Genomic DNA, 21,421 nt, shown 5'->3' on the forward strand with positions numbered 1-21,421 from the left:
TGCATTGGTTGTGGTTTGTATTCCGCTGGAGCCGCGTAGCGGCCAGCACGAGAGTTACGGCGGCTGGATGGAAACACACCACGAAATCCAGTCATTCTTATGGCGGGGTTCGAGGGGGCCACCGAAATCAAACATTCTGGTTGTTTGGGGACTCACCACTATCAACCCCGTAGGAACAGAAGGCTATGTTACCATGCAAGTACCCTACTTGCCAGAAATGTCAAAGTCTAACCATATTATTTGTACTGTACATTTGCAACATTCATACAGACCCTAACGTTTGAAGAACAGTATCAAGCGTCAGAACACAAAGATTTACATTTACATCGTAAATGAAACGCACAATCAAATGCGTCCATTCTCAACTGCAAAAAACACACATCTGATATGTCGATTACAGAGCAGTATACCACGAGTGAGAAATAATGGTTCGAGTATGCAATAAAAATGGGACGGGGACAGAGTGGTCCCTTTTTAAATTGCAAAATTGATGCCACTATGCAAAAGGAGTGTTCAGGAGCTGAGCAGTTGTAGCACAGACATATGGCCCCGTAATTAATATCAGCTTTTCATCTAGAACATTTTTTTCCTGCGGTGCGTTGCGTTCGAGATATTTAATTGTCTCAAGTAAAACAAACTCTTTGTATATGTGTAATAGGTGAGGGCCTGCACAATCCTTCATAGCAGCGCCTTCGTTCACTGTGATTTCGGAGAAGCAGCGACCGATAGCTATGGAATTTTTTAAATAATTTGATACAACTATGGGTGCGAATATTTTAATTAACGAAGGTATGCACCTATGCATTCCACAATTTTCCAGTTTGCTTTTTAACGCCGCATTTTAAATTTCCGTTTGGAAGAATTTATCGGATTCTCGCACGCTTTTATCGATACCCGATGGCCACTGACGTCACAATGAAGCTCACCCGCGAGAATATTATCAGTGGGTGTGGCGAAGATGTACAGCGTGAATTACATACAACAGTAGAGCTGGTCGTTAAAAATAAAGCAATAGTTACGTAAAACTCCTGGCTCATGTATATAAGGAAACACATTGCAAAACACGGTCTAGCTGTAGTACTCATTAAAACGAACCCACAGCCGGTTCCCTTTGCCACTACTGGTTGTGCTTTTAATCACATCGATGGTTACAGATCTTCTTGCCTTTTTCCCAAACAGCAATCGCTGAGTAATGAATGATTCGATCACGCGGCGCTCTGGCACTGACAACTACTACTGGAAACTGACGATGCGAAAGCGGTCGGAATTTCTGCCGTCACCAACTACCGTCAAACAGCACACTGTTTAGCAGTATTAATAAACAATCTGCCTATTGGCTTCTGTCTCGGGTTCTTCGGCCGACGTTCATCTAATGATTTTTCCGACGTTTCGCCAGCACGAGTGGTTGGCATTGTCAAAGCTTCACCCTCCACTGCCGGTGGTGAACTGGAGCCGAGCTCGCGGCCGCAGACTATATGTACCTGGCGCGCCAACGTCCTAGGGCTTCTCCGCGGTCATTTCCGGTGCGGATTAATAAACATACTCTAAAGTTAATCCAAACTTCAATGTACGAGCCGCGTGCTGTGGTGATGCGCTAATTCTGCAAGTGGTATTTTGTCCTGCATTCCGTCAGGGAGGCAGTGTCACAGGAACAGCTGTCCTTCAGCAACGGCTTCATAGTAACCACCACACAGACGAATATATAAAGTTCTTATTACGTACGGGAGTAAGTATCCCCAGTCTGCACTGGACACGGGGAAGTAAGCAGGGAAGTCTACTTGTTCAGTAAAATGGATGAGGAGAAGATTACCTTGCCAACCGACCTGACCAAATATGTCAAGAACCTTTGGGTTTGGTTGGGTTCTTTGGGGGAAGAGACCAAACTTCGAGGTCATCGGTCTCATCGGATTATGGAAGGACGGGGAAGGAAGTCGGCCGTGCCCTTTGAAAGGAACCATCCCGTCATTTGCCTGGACCGATTTAGGGAAATCACGGAAAACCTAAATCAGGATGGTCGGACGTGGGATTGAACCGTCGTCCTCCCGAACGCGAGTACAGTGTGTAAGAACCTTTGGCCTAATGTAAAGTTGGTAAGCGGGTCTAAATAATCTGTCCAGTAGCTCAAAGACCATAATGCTTACAGAAATCTACGATGACAGAAGGCCGATATACTGAACAGGGCCTTTCGGAGCAGTTTCACCGCTGGAGATCGTAATTACATTTAAGTGTTAACCGCCTATGTTCGACATTAATGTGCAACAACCACTCACAGACGGCAGGTGACAGCACTAACATTGGAGGGTATAAATAGCTTCCCGGAGAGACGCGGTAAACAGTGTAGTCGTTGTCGTAATGCGAAAACGGAGATTCGTCTGACACTGAAAACGCCATGGTCATTGGCTTTCAGGTCATGGATGGAAGCATTTCCGAAACGGCTAAGTTTGTAGACTGTTTGCGTGTCGCCGTTGTTAAAGTACAACCTGCATGGCCAAATGGCACTACCTAAAACCTGCGCCGACGCCATTGTGGTGCGCCATGGGCCATGGACGACAGAAGCGAACGACGGCTGCGGAGATGTGTACGGGAGAATAAACATGTACTGTTGAGCAACTGAAGGCCCATACAAACCAATGAGCTACCAACAGTGTATCCTCAACGGCCGTTCAGTGCACGTTGTTGCGTATGGGCCTTCGCAGCTGCCCCCTGGTTCATGCACCCATGCTAACTGCTGTTCATCTGCGACGAAGGCTGGAAATTCCACGATAATACCGCAACTAGACGACCATGAGTGGCGGCGGGCGAACTTTACAGATAAATCACGGTTGTTCGCTCCATAGGACAGATTGCCGTTGGTGTGCACAGCATGAAACATGAGAAATCAAACACCGTGCAACCAGCAGCGAGCGTTATGGTCTGAGGAATGTTTTCGTGGCATTTCCTGGGTGATCCCGTCATTCTGGAGACACAATGGATCAGCGCAAGTGTGCATTTATCCGTGGCATTTGTTTTCCTCGCCACGATGACATCTACCAGCAGGGCAATGCAACGTGTGACATGGCTCGCAGTGCACGTCCGTTGCTCGATGAGGACCAAGATGAGTTTACCATACTCCCCTGGCCGGCCGGAGTGGCCGTGCGGTTCTAGGCGCTACAGTCTGGAGCCGAGCGACTGCTATGGTCGCAGGTTTGAATCCTGCCTCGGGCATCGATGTGTGTGATGTCCTTAGGTTAGTTAGGTTTAATTAGTTCTAAGTTCTAGGCGACTGATGACCTCAGAAGTTAAGTCGCATAGTGCTCAGAGCCATACTCCCCGGACCTAAACCAAATCGAGAGCCTGTGAGACCACCTCGATCGGGCTGTTCCGCCACGGATAACCGAGAAAGCTAACGCAGCTGTTGGCATGGTTCTAAATCCCTGTCGCTACCTTCCAGAACCTCACTGACTGTCTTTGACCACTTCTCGCGCTGCAAGAGGTGGTTATTCAAGTACCCATACTAATGTGTCTGGATCGTGTATTACTTCCCCCCATAAATGTATCGCAACGTGACTGCGACGAGAAAATCGGAGGAATCAGAGCTCATACGGAAGTTTATCGACAGTCGTTCTTCCCAATCATCATCCGCAAATGGTACAGCAACTGCGAATGGAACAGGAAAAAGGGGGAAAATGACAGTGGCTACCGCACGGTGGCTTATGGAGTATAGATGTGGATACAGATCTTGTTTCTCAGAGTGGAATTAGAATCATTTGGTTTTGATAGTGAAGGTTAGACGAAGTATGAATCAAGTTCAAACGAATAGTCGACCACGCTCTACAAAGATGTGCAGCTAGCAGAAAAGTTAAGAAGCTTCCTAAGTATACAATGGGACCTGTACCATCTTTAAGACAACTTCTGTTGCACAGTAGGTACAAACGAAAGCATAAATTCGTATACATGCAAGTGTTGATCCCAAATGGTTCAAATGGCTCTGAGCACTATGGGACTTAACATCTGAGGTCATCAGTCCCCTAGAACTTAGAACTACTTAAACCTAACTAAACTAAGGACATCACACACATCCATGCCCGAGGCAGGATTCGAACCTGACCGTAGCGGTCGCGCGGTGTGTTGATCCCAACTCACTCGGCTAGCAGAGAGGCAATACGTGACGCCATAAATAATTACTGCAGCAAAATATAATCACAAGGTCTGTCCCAAGCCGCCAAGAAATTTTGGTCATATATCTGGGCTACCGTAGGCATCAAAACCAGTGTCCAGTCACTTGTAGACGGGATAGGAACGAAAACAGAAAAAATGACGAAATGTTGAATAATGTCTTCAAATGCCCCTGCATAAAAGAAACTCAAGCAAAGTTGTCATCATTCAATAGTCATACATCTGCTACCATGGTTGACTTATATTCGGTATAAGCACTGTTGTAAATGTCAAAAACTTCAGGTTCGTGAACAGCACAAAAGTTATGGAAGGGGGAACACAGTTTAACGTACAGTGTAAAGAGGCGCCATGAGACAGACACCACAGCTCAGTTTGTCGAGAACTGGAAAATATTAACCGTGGCGTTTTTGAAGGAACCGTCGCAGCATCATACGAAATGACTAACGAAAATCAAGGACGACCTTCATCTGTATGGCCGGACGAGAGCTGAAACCGGCTTATTCATTTTATGAGCAAACTAATGAAAAAAGTCTCATTCCTCCTGATGCACGAAATACTCACAGCATTCGCCAGCGTCGCACTTCGCGACGAAAGTATCACCGTTGAAAGCGACTAAACCTGAATCCAAAGGGATAGCTATGTTCATACAACAAGCACGCAAAAAATATTAACGTATTTCGAACAATACCAATTTTTTTCTTGTGTAAATTGTGGAAGACAGGCGGGGGGGGGGGGGGGGGGGGGGATCAAAATCTGTTCAAGACGAGTGCTAACTCGTATGTTTGCACAATCCCCGTTCAGTAACTACTTGATAAAAGTAAATTTTTTTATTCCAGTATTCTAGACGAAATGGAAGACGAAAATGTTTGTACAGTATTTCAGTACTGCCTCTGTAACAACTCGTCGGTTTTAGTGTTAAGAGTTTCCTTTTAATTTTACGATGCCGGCCGCGGTGGTCTAGCGGTTCTAGGCGCGCAGTCCGGAACCGCGCGACTGCTACGGTCGCAGGTTCGAATCCTGCCTCGGGCATGAATGTGTGTGATGTCCTTACGCTAGTTAGGTTTAAGTAGTTCTAAGTTCTAGGGGACTGATGGCCAAAGTATTTAAGTCCCACAGTGCTCAGAGCCATTTAATTTTACGATGCCGTCCAACTGTGCGAAGAGCGCTAAAACTTCTCGTGCAAGCGTATGAATGTAATTGCATTGTTAGTCCAACACTCGTTTAACCTTTTCTCTCCGTATTTCGTGAGAACAGCTTAATCGCAGAGAAAGCGGCTCGCGAAAATGCGGGCAGGTCTTACGCTGGAAACGCCGTTAGGCCGTCCCCTTAAAAGTGGATCGATGGCCAAAGTGGAACTTAAAGCCGTCGCGGGGCGGGAATAATGTAAGGAGCGCACCATTGTCCTCGCTGCCGGGCAGTAGGCGGGCGGGCGCCCCGTGCTGTGCCGTGCTGTGCCCTGCTCTGCTCTGCCGCACCGCCCCGCCGCCTGGCCGCGGCAGCTCCTCGCTTTGAGCTTTCCTTCACAATTACGTCCTTTACCTCCGACTCTTTCTCCTGCGCGCGCTCGCTTTCCACATAAAGCACAATTCAAGTTTAATTAGAGGTAGAAAGAAAAGATCGCTCGTCACATTTCTATTTCTTCTGACGCAAACTCAGCTTTACCCGACGAAATGGTTACCATCACGTCTTTCTGAAACCGGAAGCTTTGCTTAAATGTGTTTCTCATTGTACGCCGTCCAATTGTAGAGTGGACTGGATAAAAGACACTTGTAACCTGCTCCTTTTGAAATTGCTTTCTCTAACAAAATCAGGCCATGTCTTTCGTATTCAAATGGAGCGAAAGAATCGAAGCTATTCTCCTGTGGTCTGCCGATCATAGGACCGTTCTGCTAGCAATAGACGTAAAAAAGTTGAAGCACTGAAATCCTTCTTACGCCAGATCCCTTATCATTTGGTTACAATATAGCAGGTCAGCAACTGGAAGCAGTTAATTCCATAAATTAGCTGGGAGTACGCATTAGGAGTGATTTAAAATGGAATGATCATATAAAGTTGATCGTCGGTAAAGCAAATGCCAGACTGAGATTCATTGGAAGAATCCTACGGAAATGCAATCCGAAAACAAAGGAAGTAGGTTACAGTACGCTTGTTCGCCCACTGCTTGAATACTGCTCAGCAGTGTGGGATCCGTACCAGATAGGGTTGATAGAAGAGATAGAGAAGATCCAACGGAGAGCAACGCGCTTCGTTACAGGAGCATTTAGTAATCGCGAAAGCGTTACGGAGATGATTGATAAACTCCAGCTGCCTTACCCCTTTCCAACAGGTACGGGGTGCTTCCTAGTGGTGATGACATCGTTTCCGAGCCACCACAGGATGCCTCGCCTGTTGGGCCAGTGGCCGATTCTCCGGCAAGGTCCCGACAGTCACAGAGGGCGGGCCTATTAGTTATAGGGAGCTCCAACGTTAGGCGGGTTATGGAGCCCCTTAGGAAAATAGCGGGTAGGTCGGGGAAGAATGCCAGTGTGCACTCGGTGTGCTTGCCGGGGGGTCTCGTCCGTAATGTGGAGGAGGCCCTTCCGGCAGCTATTGAACGCACTGGGTGTGACCGGCTGCAGATAGTAGCACATGTCGGAACGAATGACGCCTGCCGCTTGGGTTCTGAGGCCATCCTTGGTTCCTTCCGGCGGCTGGCTGATTTGGTGAAGACAACCAGCATCGCACGCGGAGTGCAAGCTGAGCTTAATATCTGCAGCATAGTGCCCAGAGTCGATCGCGGTCCTCTGGTTTGGAGCCGTGTGGAGGGTCTAAACCAGAGGCTCAGACGACTCTGCGACTATAATGGTTGCAAATTCATCGACCTCCGTTATTGGGTGGAGAACTGTAGGGCCCCCCTAGACAGGTCAGGCGTGCACTACACACCGGAAGCAGCTACTAGGGTAGCAGAGTACGTGTGGCGTGCACACGGGGGTTTTTTAGGTTAGAGGGACCCCCCCCCCTTGAGCGAAACGATAAAATACCTGACGGCTTACCAGAGAGGACATTATCATCGTTGATAAAGAACGTCCGTCCTCAGAGACCAAAAACAGGAAAAGTTAACGTAATATTGGTAAACTGCAGGAGTATCCAGGGCAAGGTTCCTGAATTAGTATCTCTTATTGAAGGAAATAGTGCGCATATAGTATTAGGAACGGAAAGTTGGTTAAAACCGGAAGTGAACAGTAACGAAATCCTAGACACAAAATGGAATATATACCGCAAGGATAGGATAAACGCCAATGGCGGAGGAGTATTTATAGCAGTAAAGAATTCAATAATATCCAGTGAAGTTATTAGCGAATGCGAATGTGAAATAATCTGGGTTAAGTTAAGTATCAAAGGTGGGTCAGATATGATAGTCGGATGCTTCTATAGACCACCTGCATCAGCAACCGTAGTAGTTGAGCGCCTCAGAGAGAACCTGCAGAACGTCGTGAAGAAGTTTCGTGATCATACTATTGTAATAGGGGGAGACTTCAATCTACCAGGTATAGAATGGGATAGTCACACAATCAGAACTGGAGCCAGGGACAGAGACTCTTGTGACATTATCCTGACTGCCTTGTCCGAGAATTACTTCGAGCAGATAGTTAGAGAACCAACTCGTGAAGCTAACGTTTTAGACCTCATAGCAACAAATAGACCGGAACTTTTCGACTCCGTGAATGTAGAAGATGGTATCAGTGATCATAAGTCAGTGGTTGCATCAATGACTACAAGTGTAATAAGAAATGCCAAGAAAGGAAGGAAAATATATTTGCTTAACAAGAGTGATAGGGCACAAATCGCAGAATATCTGAGTGACCACCATCAAACGTTCATTTCTGAGGAAGAGGATGTGGAACAAAAATGGAAAAAATTCAGAAACATCGTCCAGTACGCCTTAGATAAGTTCGTACCGACTAAGGTCCAAAGCGAGGGGAAAGATCCACCGTGGTATAACAATCATGTACGAAAGGTACTACGGAAACAAAGAAAGCTTCATCATAGGTTTAAGAGTAGTCGAATCATAGCTGATAAGGAAAAGCTGAACGAAGCGAAAAAGAGCGTAAAGAGAGCAATGAGAGAAGCATTCAACGAATTCGAACATAAAACATTGGCAAACAATCTAAACAAGAACCCTAAAAAGTTTTGGTCATATGTAAAATCGGTAAGCGGATCTAAATCCCCTATTCAGTCACTCGTTGACCACGATGGCACCGAAACAGAGGACGACCGAAGAAAGGCAGAAATACTGATTTCAGTGTTCCGAAACTGTTTCACTGCGGAAAATCGTAACACGGTCCCTGACTTCAGCCGTCGCACGGACGCCAAAATGGAAAATATTGAAATAAACGATATCGGAATTGAAAAACAACTGCTATCACTTAGTAGCGGAAAAGCATCCGGACCAGACGAGATACCCTTAAGATTCTACAGTGATTATGCTAAAGAACTTGCCCCCTTTCTATCAGCAATTTATCGTAGATCGCTGGAAGAACGTAAAGTACCTAGCGACTGGAAGAAAGCGCAGGTCGTTCCCATTTTCAAGAAGGGTCATAAATCAGATGCGAATAATTATAGGCCTATTTCGCTTACGTCAATCTGTTGTAGAATAATGGAACATGTTTTGTGTTCTCGTATTATGACGTTCTTAGATAATACAAATCTCCTTCATCATAACCAACATGGATTCCGCAAACAGAGATCATGTGAAACTCAACTCGCCCTATTTGCCCAAGAAATTCACAGTGCCGTAGACACTGGCGAGCAGATTGATGCCGTATTCCTGGACTTCAGGAAGGCATTTGATACGGTTCCGCACTTACGTTTAGTGAAAAAAATACGAGCTTACGGAATATCGGACCAGGTTTGTGATTGGATTCAGGATTTCCTAGAAGAAAGAACACAACATGTCATTCTTAACGGTTCAAAATCTGCAGATGTAGAGGTAATTTCGGGAGTACCGCAGGGAAGCGTGATAGGACCTTTATTGTTTACAATATACATAAATGACTTAGTTGACAACATCGGTAGCTCCGTGAGGCTATTTGCAGATGACACGGTTGTCTACAAGAAAGTAGCAACATCAGAAGACTCGTACGTACTCCAGGAGGACCTGCAGAGGATTAACGCATGGTGCGACAGCTGGCAGCTTTCCCTAAACGTAGATAAATGTAATATAATGCGCATACATAGGGGCAGAAATCCATTCCAGTACGATTATGCCATAGGTGGTAAATCATTGGAAGCGGTAACGACCGTAAAATACTTAGGAGTTACTATCCGGAGCGATCTGAAGTGGAATGATCACATAAAACAAATAGTGGGAAAAGCAGGCGCCAGGTTGAGATTCATAGGAAGAATTCTAAGAAAATGTGACTCATCGACGAAAGAAGTAGCTTACAAAACGCTTGTTCGTCCGATTCTTGAGTATTGCTCATCAGTATGGGACCCTTACCAGGTTGGATTAATAGAAGAGATAGACATGATCCAGCGAAAAGCAGCGCGATTCGTCATGGGGACATTTAGTCAGCGCGAGAGCGTTACGGAGATGCTGAACAAGCTCCAGTGGCGGACACTTCAAGAAAGGCGTTACGCAATACGGAGAGGTTTATTATCGAAATTACGAGAGAGCACATTCCGGGAAGAGATGGGCAACATATTACTACCGCCCACATATATCTCGCGTAATGATCACAACGAAAAGATCCGAGAAATTAGAGCAAATACGGAGACTTACAAGCAGTCGTTCTTCCCACGCACAATTCGTGAATGGAACAGGGAAGGGGGGATCAGATAGTGGTACAATAAGTACCCTCCGCCACACACCGTAAGGTGGCTCGCGGAGTATAGATGTAGATGTAGATGAAGACTCTGCAGGAGAAACGCTGAGTAGCTCGGTACGGGCTTTTGTTGAAGTTTCGAGAACATACCTTCACCGAGGAGTCAAGCAGTATATTGCTCACTCCTACGTATATCTCGCGAAGAGACCATGAGGATAAAATCAGAGAGATTAGAGCCCACCCAGAGGCATACCGACAATCCTTCTTTCCACGAACAATACGAGACTGGAATAGAAGAGAGAACCGATAGAGGTACACAAGGTACCCTCCGCCACACACCGTCAGGTGGCTTGCGGAGTATGGATGTAGATGTAGAGACTCTAATACGATACAGCAACCTGACGAAGTGGGTCACTACACTTGGGTCATATATGGTAAGAATGAAGCAGAATCTGATCGTGTAGGTCTGTACTTTTCGCACTATATCTAAATCTACAGATGGCAGAACGACTGCGTCAACAGTGAAACTGACTGATGAGTATACCAACCTTCCCCGTGCGTTCGAGAACGACTAGCTCTAGGCCATGTGAATTCCAGTCAGGGAATGGTACACAGTCTAACGGACATGGTCCATGTCTGGTTTATCCGTACAGGTTCTGTGTGGTCATACGGGAACAGCCGACCACATTATCTTTAACTGTGACGCCAACAATGGACTAACCAACGACTACATGAACTTTTGAGAAATTACGAATGGTGGACAAGGATACAAAAAATGAGAATTATATGAATACCTTGAGCTGCTGACGGGCGTTGATATATGTCAACGAGGACAGGTGAAAATGTGTGCCCCGACCGGGACCCGAACCCGGGATCTCCTGTTTATATGGCAGATGCTCCATCCATCTGAGCCACCGAGGGCACAGAGGATAGAGCGACTGCAGGGACTATCTCCCGCACGCCTCCCGCGAGACCCACATTCTAACCTTGTATGTCCACACACTATATTCGTAGTGTCCCACCCCAACACAGTCATTACTCGTGGAAGACATTGTTACCAAGTCCCGTAAGAGTTGGGGAATGTGTGTGCATTCGCACAGAAGAAGGAGGTCATGGCCGCTATTGCCAGAACTATATATTTATATGGATATGGTGTCTGTTCTTTGGGACATGACCGAAAGGTATGAGGACAGACAATGTTGCTAACACCATTTCTCTGTGTGAGAAAGACAAATAAGCCAGGGTACGGCAATTATAAAATCCCTCCTATCTCGCGAAACATCACCAATAGGATCGTCAATGCGAGTAACGATGTGCCACCGAGTGCACATACTGTTGTGAAAGGTGTGAAAGCGAGAGTTCCATTACAGAATGTGCGTGTGCAACGAAGATCACATCGACACACTTGGCAGAGCCCGCAGTACATCAGCCCCACGTCGTCACAGCGTCCAGTTCCACCTCGGCGACGGTGAAGAGGAGATGCGCGTCGGAAAGAGGTGCGTAGTACATAACGTGTAACACAGTGCCCTAAACAGTCTCGACACATTTCCGAGACTGTTTTCAAACACACAATAAAACAAAAAAGTGATTGTTACGACGAAGATAGAACGGTAACGTGCTCTGACGCCTTTCCGGAGCATCTAAACGTTTATAAAGGGCAAGTCACGTAACAACCCCTTTTATTTCCTGAATGGTCCAGATATCGAATCGATGTTCCCGGCAAATTATAGAATGCTTTTTCTGGGAACTCCACATACCATATTTCAACAGGAGAATGTCCAGCTACATGTGGTGGGACATATTCCAGCCAACTTCTGGAAAGGATCTGTGCCACGTCTTTTGCGGCTTGTACTTACTTACCAGACTACGTTGCTCATCGAACATATACGGGATATGATTGAATAGCAACTTGCTTCTCATGTTGCTCTAGCAAGCGTTCATGATTTGTTGAATTGTATACAGCTTAGAAGAAGACTCCCTAAGTATACATTCAAACCTTCTTTGATTCTATACTTCGACATTTATAAGATTACTACTACCTCCTTAGTGAATAAGGTTTGTCTTTTTCACTAAACAAATGGCTGTTTGTTTGATTGCCATACATTTTCGCTTCTTTTGTTTTCGATGAATTCTCAGCCGCCTGTCATACATATTTTGCTTCTTGCTACATGCGTATAACAGATACGTGATATAATGGTTCTGAATTTCTGTGTACATTGCAGTTTGTTGGTGCTAGTCTCCTACTGTTAGGTTTAAAACAACTCATGTACTCACAAGTTACTGTATGTTTTAACAATATTTCAATCCATTTTTTCACACACGTGACTCGATGGAACTGTATTTGCATGTCCTAGTCTCAACATTGCGTGCACATTTCACTACACACAATTCGTATTTATTTTTAGATGGTCAATAGAACCATAAAATTATTAAAATCTAGAGTGACTCTGTCGACAAGAATTTTTGTGCTAACAGTAGAAGACTAATGTCAGTAAAATGCAAAACAGAAAGATGTTGAGAGCTATTTTACCATCTATCTATTACACGCATGTCATAAGAAGCAAACTATGTATTACAGGCAACAAGTGGTGCTCTGAAAATAAAAAAGCGAAGCGCGTATAGCAATAAATCAAACAGCCATTTATTTAGTGACAGAGACGGGCCTTATACACCTGTACGCATACTCTAGCAGATCAAAATCCTCCAGACACCTATTCGTCGACATTAATACACTCCTGGAAATGAAAAAAAGAACACATTGACACCGGTGTGTCAGACCCACCATACTTGCTCCGGACACTGCGAGAGGGCTGTACAAGCAATGATCACACGCACGGCACAGCGGACACACCAGGAACCGCGGTGTTGGCCGTCGAATGGCGCTAGCTGCGCAGCATTTGTGCACCGCCGCCGTCAGTGTCAGCCAGTTTGCCGTGGCATACGGAGCTCCATCGCAGTCTTTAACACTGGTAGCATGCCGCGACAGCGTGGACGTGAACCGTATGTGCAGTTGACGGACTTTGAGCGAAGGCGTATAGTGGGCATGCGGGAGGCCGGGTGGACGTACCGCCGAATTGCTCAACACGTGGGGCGTGAGGTCTCCACAGTACATCGATGTTGTCGCCAGTGGTCGGCGGAAGGTGCACGTGCCCGTCGACCTGGGACCGGACCGCAGCGACGCACGGATGCACGCCAAGACCGTAGGATCCTACGCAGTGCCGTAGGGGACCGCACCGCCACTTCCCAGCAAATTAGGGACACTGTTGCTCCTGGGGTATCGGCGAGGACCATTCGCAACCGTCTCCATGAAGCTGGGCTACGGTCCCGCACACTGTTAGGCCGTCTTCCGCTCACGCCCCAACATCGTGCAGCCCGCCTCCAGTGGTGTCGCGACAGGCGTGAATTGAGGGACGAATGGAGACGTGTCGTCTTCAGCAATAAGAGTCGCTTCTGCCTTGGTGCCAATGATGGTCGTATGCGTGTTTGGCGCCGTGCAGGTGAGCGCCACAATCAGGACTGCATACGACCGAGGCACACAGGGCCAACACCCGGCATCATGGTGTGGGGAGCGATCTCCTACACTGGCCGTACACCACTGGTGATCGTCGAGGGGACACTGAATAGTGCACGGTACATCCAAACCGTCATCGAACCCATCGTTCTACCATTCCTAGACCGGCAAGGGAACTTGCTGTTCCAACAGGACAATGCACGTCCGCATGTATCCCGTGCCACCCAACGTGCTCTAGAAGGTGTAAGTCAACTACCCTGGCCAGCAAGATCTCCGGATCTGTCCCCCATTGAGCATGTTTGCGACTGGATGAAGCGTCGTCTCACGCGGTCTGCACGTCCAGCACGAACGCTGGTCCAACTGAGGCGCCAGGTGGAAATGGCATGGCAAGCCGTTCCACAGGACTACATCCAGCATCTCTACGATCGTCTCCATGGGAGAATAGCAGCCTGCATTGCTGCGAAAGGTGGATATACACTGTACTAGTGCCGACATTGTGCATGCTCTGTTGCTTGTGTCTATGTGCCTGTGGTTCTGTCAGTGCGATCATGTGATGTATCTGACCCCAGGAATGTGTCAATAAAGTTTCCCCTTCCTGGGACAATGAATTCACGGTGTTCTTATTTCAATTTCCAGGAGTGTATAAGGTGTATCAAAATTAGACATGATTGTCTTATTGGGATAGCCGCGATCGTTCTTTGAATAAAAATATGGCATTTCAGTCTTTGATCGCTATTTTTTTATTTCAATAACCGGTTTCAGGCTAGCTGCTCATCTTCAATCATATATTGCAGTTACAGAGTAACCTGTCAGTACAGAACTATTGGTTCGCTGTCAGTAGTTCTGTACTGACAGGTTACTCTGTAACTGCAATATATGATTGAAGATGAGCAGCTAGCCTGAAACTGGTTATTGAAATAAAAAAATAGCGATCAAAGACTGAAATGCCATATTTTTTAATTTGATTCATTATAAATGGTTCTGAAAGCCTGCGAGTGTGAAAACAATAGGTTTGTTTATAAATAACTCATCTGCTACCAGTCACGATTTTCTTTATTTTATTTTTCGTACGACGCGTTTCGGGAAAACAAAAAACGCACTTGAAAATGGGAATCATTTCCCGAAACGCGTCGTGCGAAAAATAAAATAAAGAAAATCGTGACTGGTAGCACATAAGTTATTTATAAACAAACCTACTGCCATATTTTTAATATAAAGTGTGTCTACCCTTTATGACGGCTTGAACTCTGTTAGGGACAATTTTAATTAGGTTTCTGAGTGTCTGTGAAGAAATGGCAGCCCACTCTTCCTCAAGAGCTGAAACCAGGGTAGGCAGTGATGTTGGAGGCTGCAGTCTGGAACTAAGTCGACGATCTAACTCTTTCCAAAGGTTTTCAACTGGGTGCAGGTCGGAATTCCGGGCAGGCTAGTCTGTTTGAGGAATGTTACTGTCAACGAACCATTGCCTCACAGAGGCTCCTTTACGACAGGCTGCACTGTCATGCCGATACAAACGATCATCGCCTTCGAATTGCTTGTCTACTGTAAAATGTGTTCATATCCTTCCGCATTTAGCGTTTTCACAAATGCAATAAGGGGACCACACCCTAGCAACGAAAAACATCATCATACAGTAACATCATATCCACTGTACTTCGTTGCTGTCATTACACATAATTGCTGATAACGTTCTCTAGACATTCGCCAAACCCAAACACTTCAGATGGATTGTCACAGGGTACAGCGTTATTCATCACTGCAAATCACTCGTTTCCAGTCGTCCACTCTCCAATGGAGTCCCTCTTTACAGTACCTCAGGTGTCGCTTAATACCGACTACAGAAATGTGTGACTTACGAGGAGCTGCTCGCCCATTGTACCCCGTCATTGTGCTAGCTGGATTGCTGGTACCCCTAAGGAACTCACGATTTAGGACTTCTGCTTACTACATGTAATTTTTTAGGACCATCATCCGCAATGCTCGACGTGCCCCGTCGGTCAGAACATGTGGTCTGCCTGGTCTTGGTTTAGTTGCGGTTGTTCCTTCCTGTTTCCAGTTCACAATCACAGCACTAATAGTGGACTTGGGCGGCTTTGAAACAGTCCAAGTATCTCTGATGGATTTGTTAATCTGGTGACACTGAGCTCTCTTGATCGACCCATTCTGTTGTTACTGATTCCCTACTGACAACATATATTTTTTTAAGCCCCATCGTTTCGTCACTGATTTATGCTTCTTGGTGACACGGTAAAGTTTAATTTTGGCCACTTTGTTGCAATTGGGGGGGGGGGGGGGGTCACTTTTAAGGGGCACAGGTCTTTAAGTCTCTCCTCAGAGGGTTTGTTCCCTTATTTTTATTGTCTCATTTCTAATTTCCTATTCAACTAATGCCTCGCTGACTCTGTACCGAGCCGCGAGGGATTAGCCGAGCGGTGTAAGACTCTGCAGTCATGGACTGTACGGCGGAGGTTCGAGTCCTCCCTCGGGCATGAGTGTGTGTGTTTGTCGTTAGGATAATTTAGGTTAAGTACTGTGTAAGCTTAGGGACTGATGACCTTAGCAGTTAAGTCCCATAAGATTTCACACACACTCTGTACCGATGCCAGAGTTCTGCTCACCTGGTACCTACTCTCCGGATGTGGACAACACAATACTGCCCGCCTCCTTTTATACTTGTGGTGTCATCTGTCATGACATCTGGTGTTGAACTTGTTGAACTGGGCATTATATAAGGGTGTACGGATGCTTTTGATCAAACAGTGTAGCTTAACATGCGGCGCGCTTGTCTGCAGGACAGAGATGTGAACTTGACCCGGATAGAGATCGTGCGGCGGATCAGCAACCATCGGCCTGGTACACCGGCCAGCCTGAGTATGTTCGGCAGGCGGTTTTCGACGTTGTTTTAGACAAATCCTTGGGTAGTCCCCAGTATACGGCTCAAACAATACGATACACAGCTAGGTGGCGCACACGACTTCCGTCGCTTAGGTTAACTGGCGACTGTAAGAACAATTCGCCCACAAAGTTAAAACAAGTAGCCAAATCACGAAACAACCGACCCCGTATGACAGGCCAACACACACACACACACACACACACACACACACACAGAGAGAGAGAGAGAGAGAGAGAGAGAGAGAGAGAGAGAGAGAGAGAGAGAGAGAGGAGGGGAGGGGGTAGGAGAGACCTTATACATTCAGAAGATGTCAATAATAAACTGAGTGACTAAGGGATGAGAGAAGACGTACCCCTACGTATGGGTTTTATGCAACTCATAACGCCCTCAAAAGCCACGTCCGATATTGCCGTGTTCCGTCACCTGATACGTGCGAACTATTAGTTGTACAGGAAAAAAAAACAGGACCTTTTTGTAGGAAATTTAATGCAGGTAAATTTTGTAGCGGGATACGTTTTCACTGGAGGCCATGGTTTTCGAGTTATTTAAAAAAATGCGTTTGGAGGTTGCTTTTGAACGTTTATCTTGAATAATTCGAGAATTATGGCATCTAGTGAAAACGTCTCACAATACAAAATTTAACTACATTACATTTCCTACAAAAAGGTCCTGCTCATTTTTTTCTGTAGGGCTAAGAGTTTGTACGTAGCGAACGAGCGAGCGAGAGAGAGAGAGAGAGAGAGAGAGAATGAAAATCTAGGGCATGGCGTGTTAAGGCGTTGCGGGTTGCATAAAACCGATAGGCAGGGGCAGCTGAATCACCCTGTGTAAGACGGTGACATTTGGAGGCTATTCTGCAACACCTTGGAGAGTTTTCATTTTCAGAGATGGTGACCAAAGGTGTACTCGTGATTATTAGTATAGACTATGAGACAGCCGCTGCCGGGGCTACGTACCGAGGCTGTTGTCGCTGCTGGCGGGCAGGTAGTCGCGCGCGCCGGCGGCCGTGTGCCCGCGCAGGGCGTCGATCTCCGGGCGGAGCGCGAGGCGGCGGCGCAGGAACTCCTGGTAGGAGATGCGGCCCTGGTCGTCGGCGCCCAGCTCGCGCATCAGCTCCTCCAGCGAGTCCTCCAGGTTCAGCTCGCGGCACACCGTCAGCAGGTCCTGGCTGCGGGCACACAACACATGCACAAGCTGTTAACTGCTTGGCCCCGTTAATGACGAGGGAAGCACGGTTGAGCTGTGGTAAAATATGCTGTTTTGAAGAGCGCGCCGCAGCGTGTAGTGTAAAGCAGTCGCCTTCCGTTTCTGGCGGTGGCGCCGCTGTGGCAATCGTAGCTTTGGTGTCTCCCTCTGGTGGGAAAGGGGAAAAGTTGCCTGTTCACGTGCATTTAAGGGGCGCTATGAGCTCGGGAGTCGGTCAGTTTGAGTCGGTGCAGTCTGAGGTCAGTCTGTCAGTCGCGGAGAGTCTGGTCAGTCACTCGTCACCGGTTGCTGGTCTGTCTCTCGTTCGTATTTGTACGACAGTCAGTGTCCGTTTGTCGTTCGAAGTGCTAGTATGTGTTAGGCCGCCAGTCTGCTCGAGTTTGTTCAGGCAATGGTCATTGGCGGTTGGATCGATCGGTTGGTCGGCCGCGCGCTGGGACGCAAGATGACTTGTCCGTCTTGAGTGTCGGCGAATGTGAGGTCGCCATGGCAGTCCAGTGGGCCGCGCCGTATAGCGAGGGGTAGTGGCTTCGAGGCCGACACGAGAGCAACAGGAGTCAATCCACGACATCGGTCTGGCCGGTGAAAGCTGCGACGCCGTGAGATGGGAGATCGGCGCACCTTCCTGCGTCCGTTGAAGCGGCTGGCAGCGGACGGGTCGGGAGAGGGTTTTGGGGGTGCTGCGCCAGGTCTTCGCCAGAAATTGCAGTTTATTAGAAGTTAAGTGATTGGTGATGTGTTGTTTCATTTACTTGTTAAATTCTACTTGTTTTCTTGGTGAGGTCACCAGCCGCTTTGTTTTGGGGTCGTCCCACCAGTCTTCTCCGTTTGCCCACCCATGGGAAAGTGGTATTTATGAATTGGGGGGTCTGTTTTTCCCTCGTGGAGTAGGGGCGGGTTAGAGCAACCTGCAGTTCGGGTTGTTCGGTAATCTCCCTATCAATCTGCCGTACGTTAATAGCTGCCTCTTTCATGTTTGTCGGATTCGGTGCGTTAACGAATTTATTGCTTGACGTGTAACGGCCTAATTCCTGAAATATGTATCTGTACTGTAGAGCATGTTTGGCCAACCTTGTATAATTTTATGTAAGATTGCATTTCATGGGCTTTTATTTACATGGTCATTTTAGTATAAAAAGTTGCCACCCTTTCACCGTAAGACTTTTCTTAGAAGTTAAAATCAAGTTGCACCTTCGGTGGCAAGTTAATCTTTTAATTTTAGTGTTTTGTACCATTTCCATCCCTCTTACGGGGTGCATGGTTTATGTGTTTGTGTGAGTTGTTAAAATTTTTAGTTTAAAGTAATCTGGTGTGTTGCAGATTTACACCAGTGTAGTCTTTCAGAGATGGTTGTGAGCGGTCGTGACTACGGCCGTGTTAAAAGGGAGCGGCAAGGAAATTATTTCTGCCTCTGAATAAATTGTAACTTGATATTTACAGGGTGCTTTCTGATTATAATTTTAAATCTGTTAAAAAGAAAGGGCTTTTAGGAATAGAAATTTCCATTTATTGAAAAAAAATTGTTTCATCAGTTACCAATTGGCAACTACTTCCACGCTCACATAGTGTGATTAAATGTGTTAATATTCTTGATGAATCGCTAATAAATAAAGTAAATTCTTTAAGAAAAGATTTTTGAAAGTAAATCCACGGTTCAATAGTCCTGGCGGATCACCGCTTTTTCTACTCTCTCGCACTATTATGTTACTTTGTTAAACATAACTAATGCCGTTCCACTACGATGGGCTTCTCTAGCGTATTCGAGAAATCGAAGAACAAAGTTTTCCGAGCCTGCTGAATACCATACGACAGCGGCAGCAGTCTAGCAGCGAAGCTGGCGCAACGGGCAAAGCAAAGCTCCGTGTTCTGGCCATGATGGGTCAATCGACCGTCAATGGACCGTCCTGTCATCCTCTGTCGATGGCGTAATTTTTATGCTGTACGGAGGGGCATGGGGTCAGCACACCGCTCTCCCGGTCGTTGTCGACTTTGAAAATCTCAAATGGCCTCACGAGACTCAGTGCGCCCTGTTACAATGAAAAATCCCTGGCAATACCGGCAATAGAATCCCGGTCCTCCGCAAAGCAGTGAGACACGTTGACCACGGAGCTATGCAAGAGGACGACCGGTGAGGCAGCAGACCAGAAATCTGCCCGAGCTGTGTCCCACAAACGACACCTTGTTTCATTTTTTTTTTTTTTTGCTAATTTTGTATCTCTTCCTTCCTACAGCAAAAATAACAATGACAACCGATAAGATACAATCATAGTGAGGCATCGTGATGACATCAACATTTATCTATCGAGAAATTCATGTACGTGTTGAAGATACAGTGTACATTACTCAAAGCTGGTCCTCCCCGCTACGACTCGAATGTGTCAATAAATAAACGTAATTTCGTTACAATTCCGTAATATACCTCAAGTGTAATTCCCCACGCATGTACCACTACGATTACCATTATTATTGACCTTCAGTTTCAAAGAAATACGATTCGTTGTAACGATACAAGTTTGTGATGTACGATAAGAAAAAAAATGACTTGACTCGAAACCAGTTCGGGCAGACTTCCAGACGGCCGCCTTAGCAAATGTCCCTAAGGCTGTTGCCCTAAGGCTCCTACTGCTGGCGCTCTCATATGGTGTTCAATAGATTAGGAAAACTGTTAACCTCGATTTCTCGAAAATATTCCACAAACGAACTGTTGCAGAGCAGCATCTGTGTCGTGTGCACTACAATCAAGCGAAAGTTTAGCAAAATCGGTGATCCGCTGGGTGTACGCTTATCTTATGAGATCCGTCAAGAACTGTGTTGTACATTTCTTAATAATTTTATTTGGCTTACTTATGGTGTGGAATGGTTCTCAGATATTTAGACAAACAGTGCATTTTAATTTTAAAAATAATACACGATGCCTATCACGAAAGTAACACTTCTCGGTTAAAAATAAAATACTAGCATTGTCGAAACAAATGTATTACAGCAATTTTAAGCCTAACCCCTTGAATTATTTATCTACATAATCAGCATTTGGACTTAATCATTAATTATATTCTCTCAATGAGTTGTCAAATTCTCCCCGCTCAACGTTATGCCGCAAGAGACTGCTGCCAGGCCGTGACAGCCTCCTGACGTTCCCCGTCAGAGTCAAAGCGTTGTGAGCCAAGTGTCCATGAAATCTTCGGATTGTCGTGCTACAGACGAAAAATGTTTTCTATACACCATTTGGTGGCTGACTATAGACAGAAGGACGACCAGTTCTTTCGTCATCAAGAGCATTCCCCCCTCTAACTTGAAAACAAACGACACCATGATTACTAAACCCTCTGAATCATCACATACAGCGGTGGTATCGCGTACACAACGGTATAAATGGGCAGTGCACTAGTGGAGCTGTTATTTGTACTCTGGTGATTCACGTGATTCCGACGTGATTATGGACGCACGACGGGAATCAACAGACTTTGAATGCGGAATTGTAGTTGGAGCTAGGCACGTGATCATTCAGTTTCGGAAATCGTTGAGGAGTCCGAGATCAACAGTCTCAAGAACGTGCCGAGAATACCAAATTTCAGGCTTACCACGGAGAAGACAGTGGCCAACGGCATTCACTTAACGATCGAGAGCAGTGGCGTTTGCGTTGAGTTGTCAGTGCTAACAGACAACAAACATGACGCGAAATAACCACAGAAATCAGTGTGGGAAGTACGATGAACGTATCCGTCGGGACAGTGCGGCAAAATCTGGTGTTAATGGGCTATGGCAGCAGACGACCGACGCGAGTGCCTTTGCGAACAGCACAGCATCGCCTGCAGCGTCCCTCTTGGGCTCGTGACCATATCGGTTGGA

The 21,421-nt window shown here is 46.4% G+C and overlaps 1 protein-coding gene across 2 annotated transcripts in view; it reads right to left on the bottom strand.

Moving 5' to 3' along the window:
• LOC124612436 (colorectal mutant cancer protein) overlaps positions 1–21,421 on the bottom strand; it is a 602,106-nt gene that overhangs the window by 405,009 nt on the left and 175,676 nt on the right. For both annotated transcript variants that reach the window (XM_047140650.1, XM_047140660.1), the window contains exon 2: positions 17,323–17,534. In XM_047140650.1, coding sequence (XP_046996606.1) covers positions 17,323–17,534 — 212 coding nt within the window. The remainder of the gene's footprint in view (positions 1–17,322; positions 17,535–21,421) is intronic.

The sequence above is a fragment of the Schistocerca americana genome, chromosome 1 (assembly GCF_021461395.2).
Source record: "Schistocerca americana isolate TAMUIC-IGC-003095 chromosome 1, iqSchAmer2.1, whole genome shotgun sequence".
Lineage (NCBI taxonomy): Eukaryota > Metazoa > Arthropoda > Insecta > Orthoptera > Acrididae > Schistocerca > Schistocerca americana.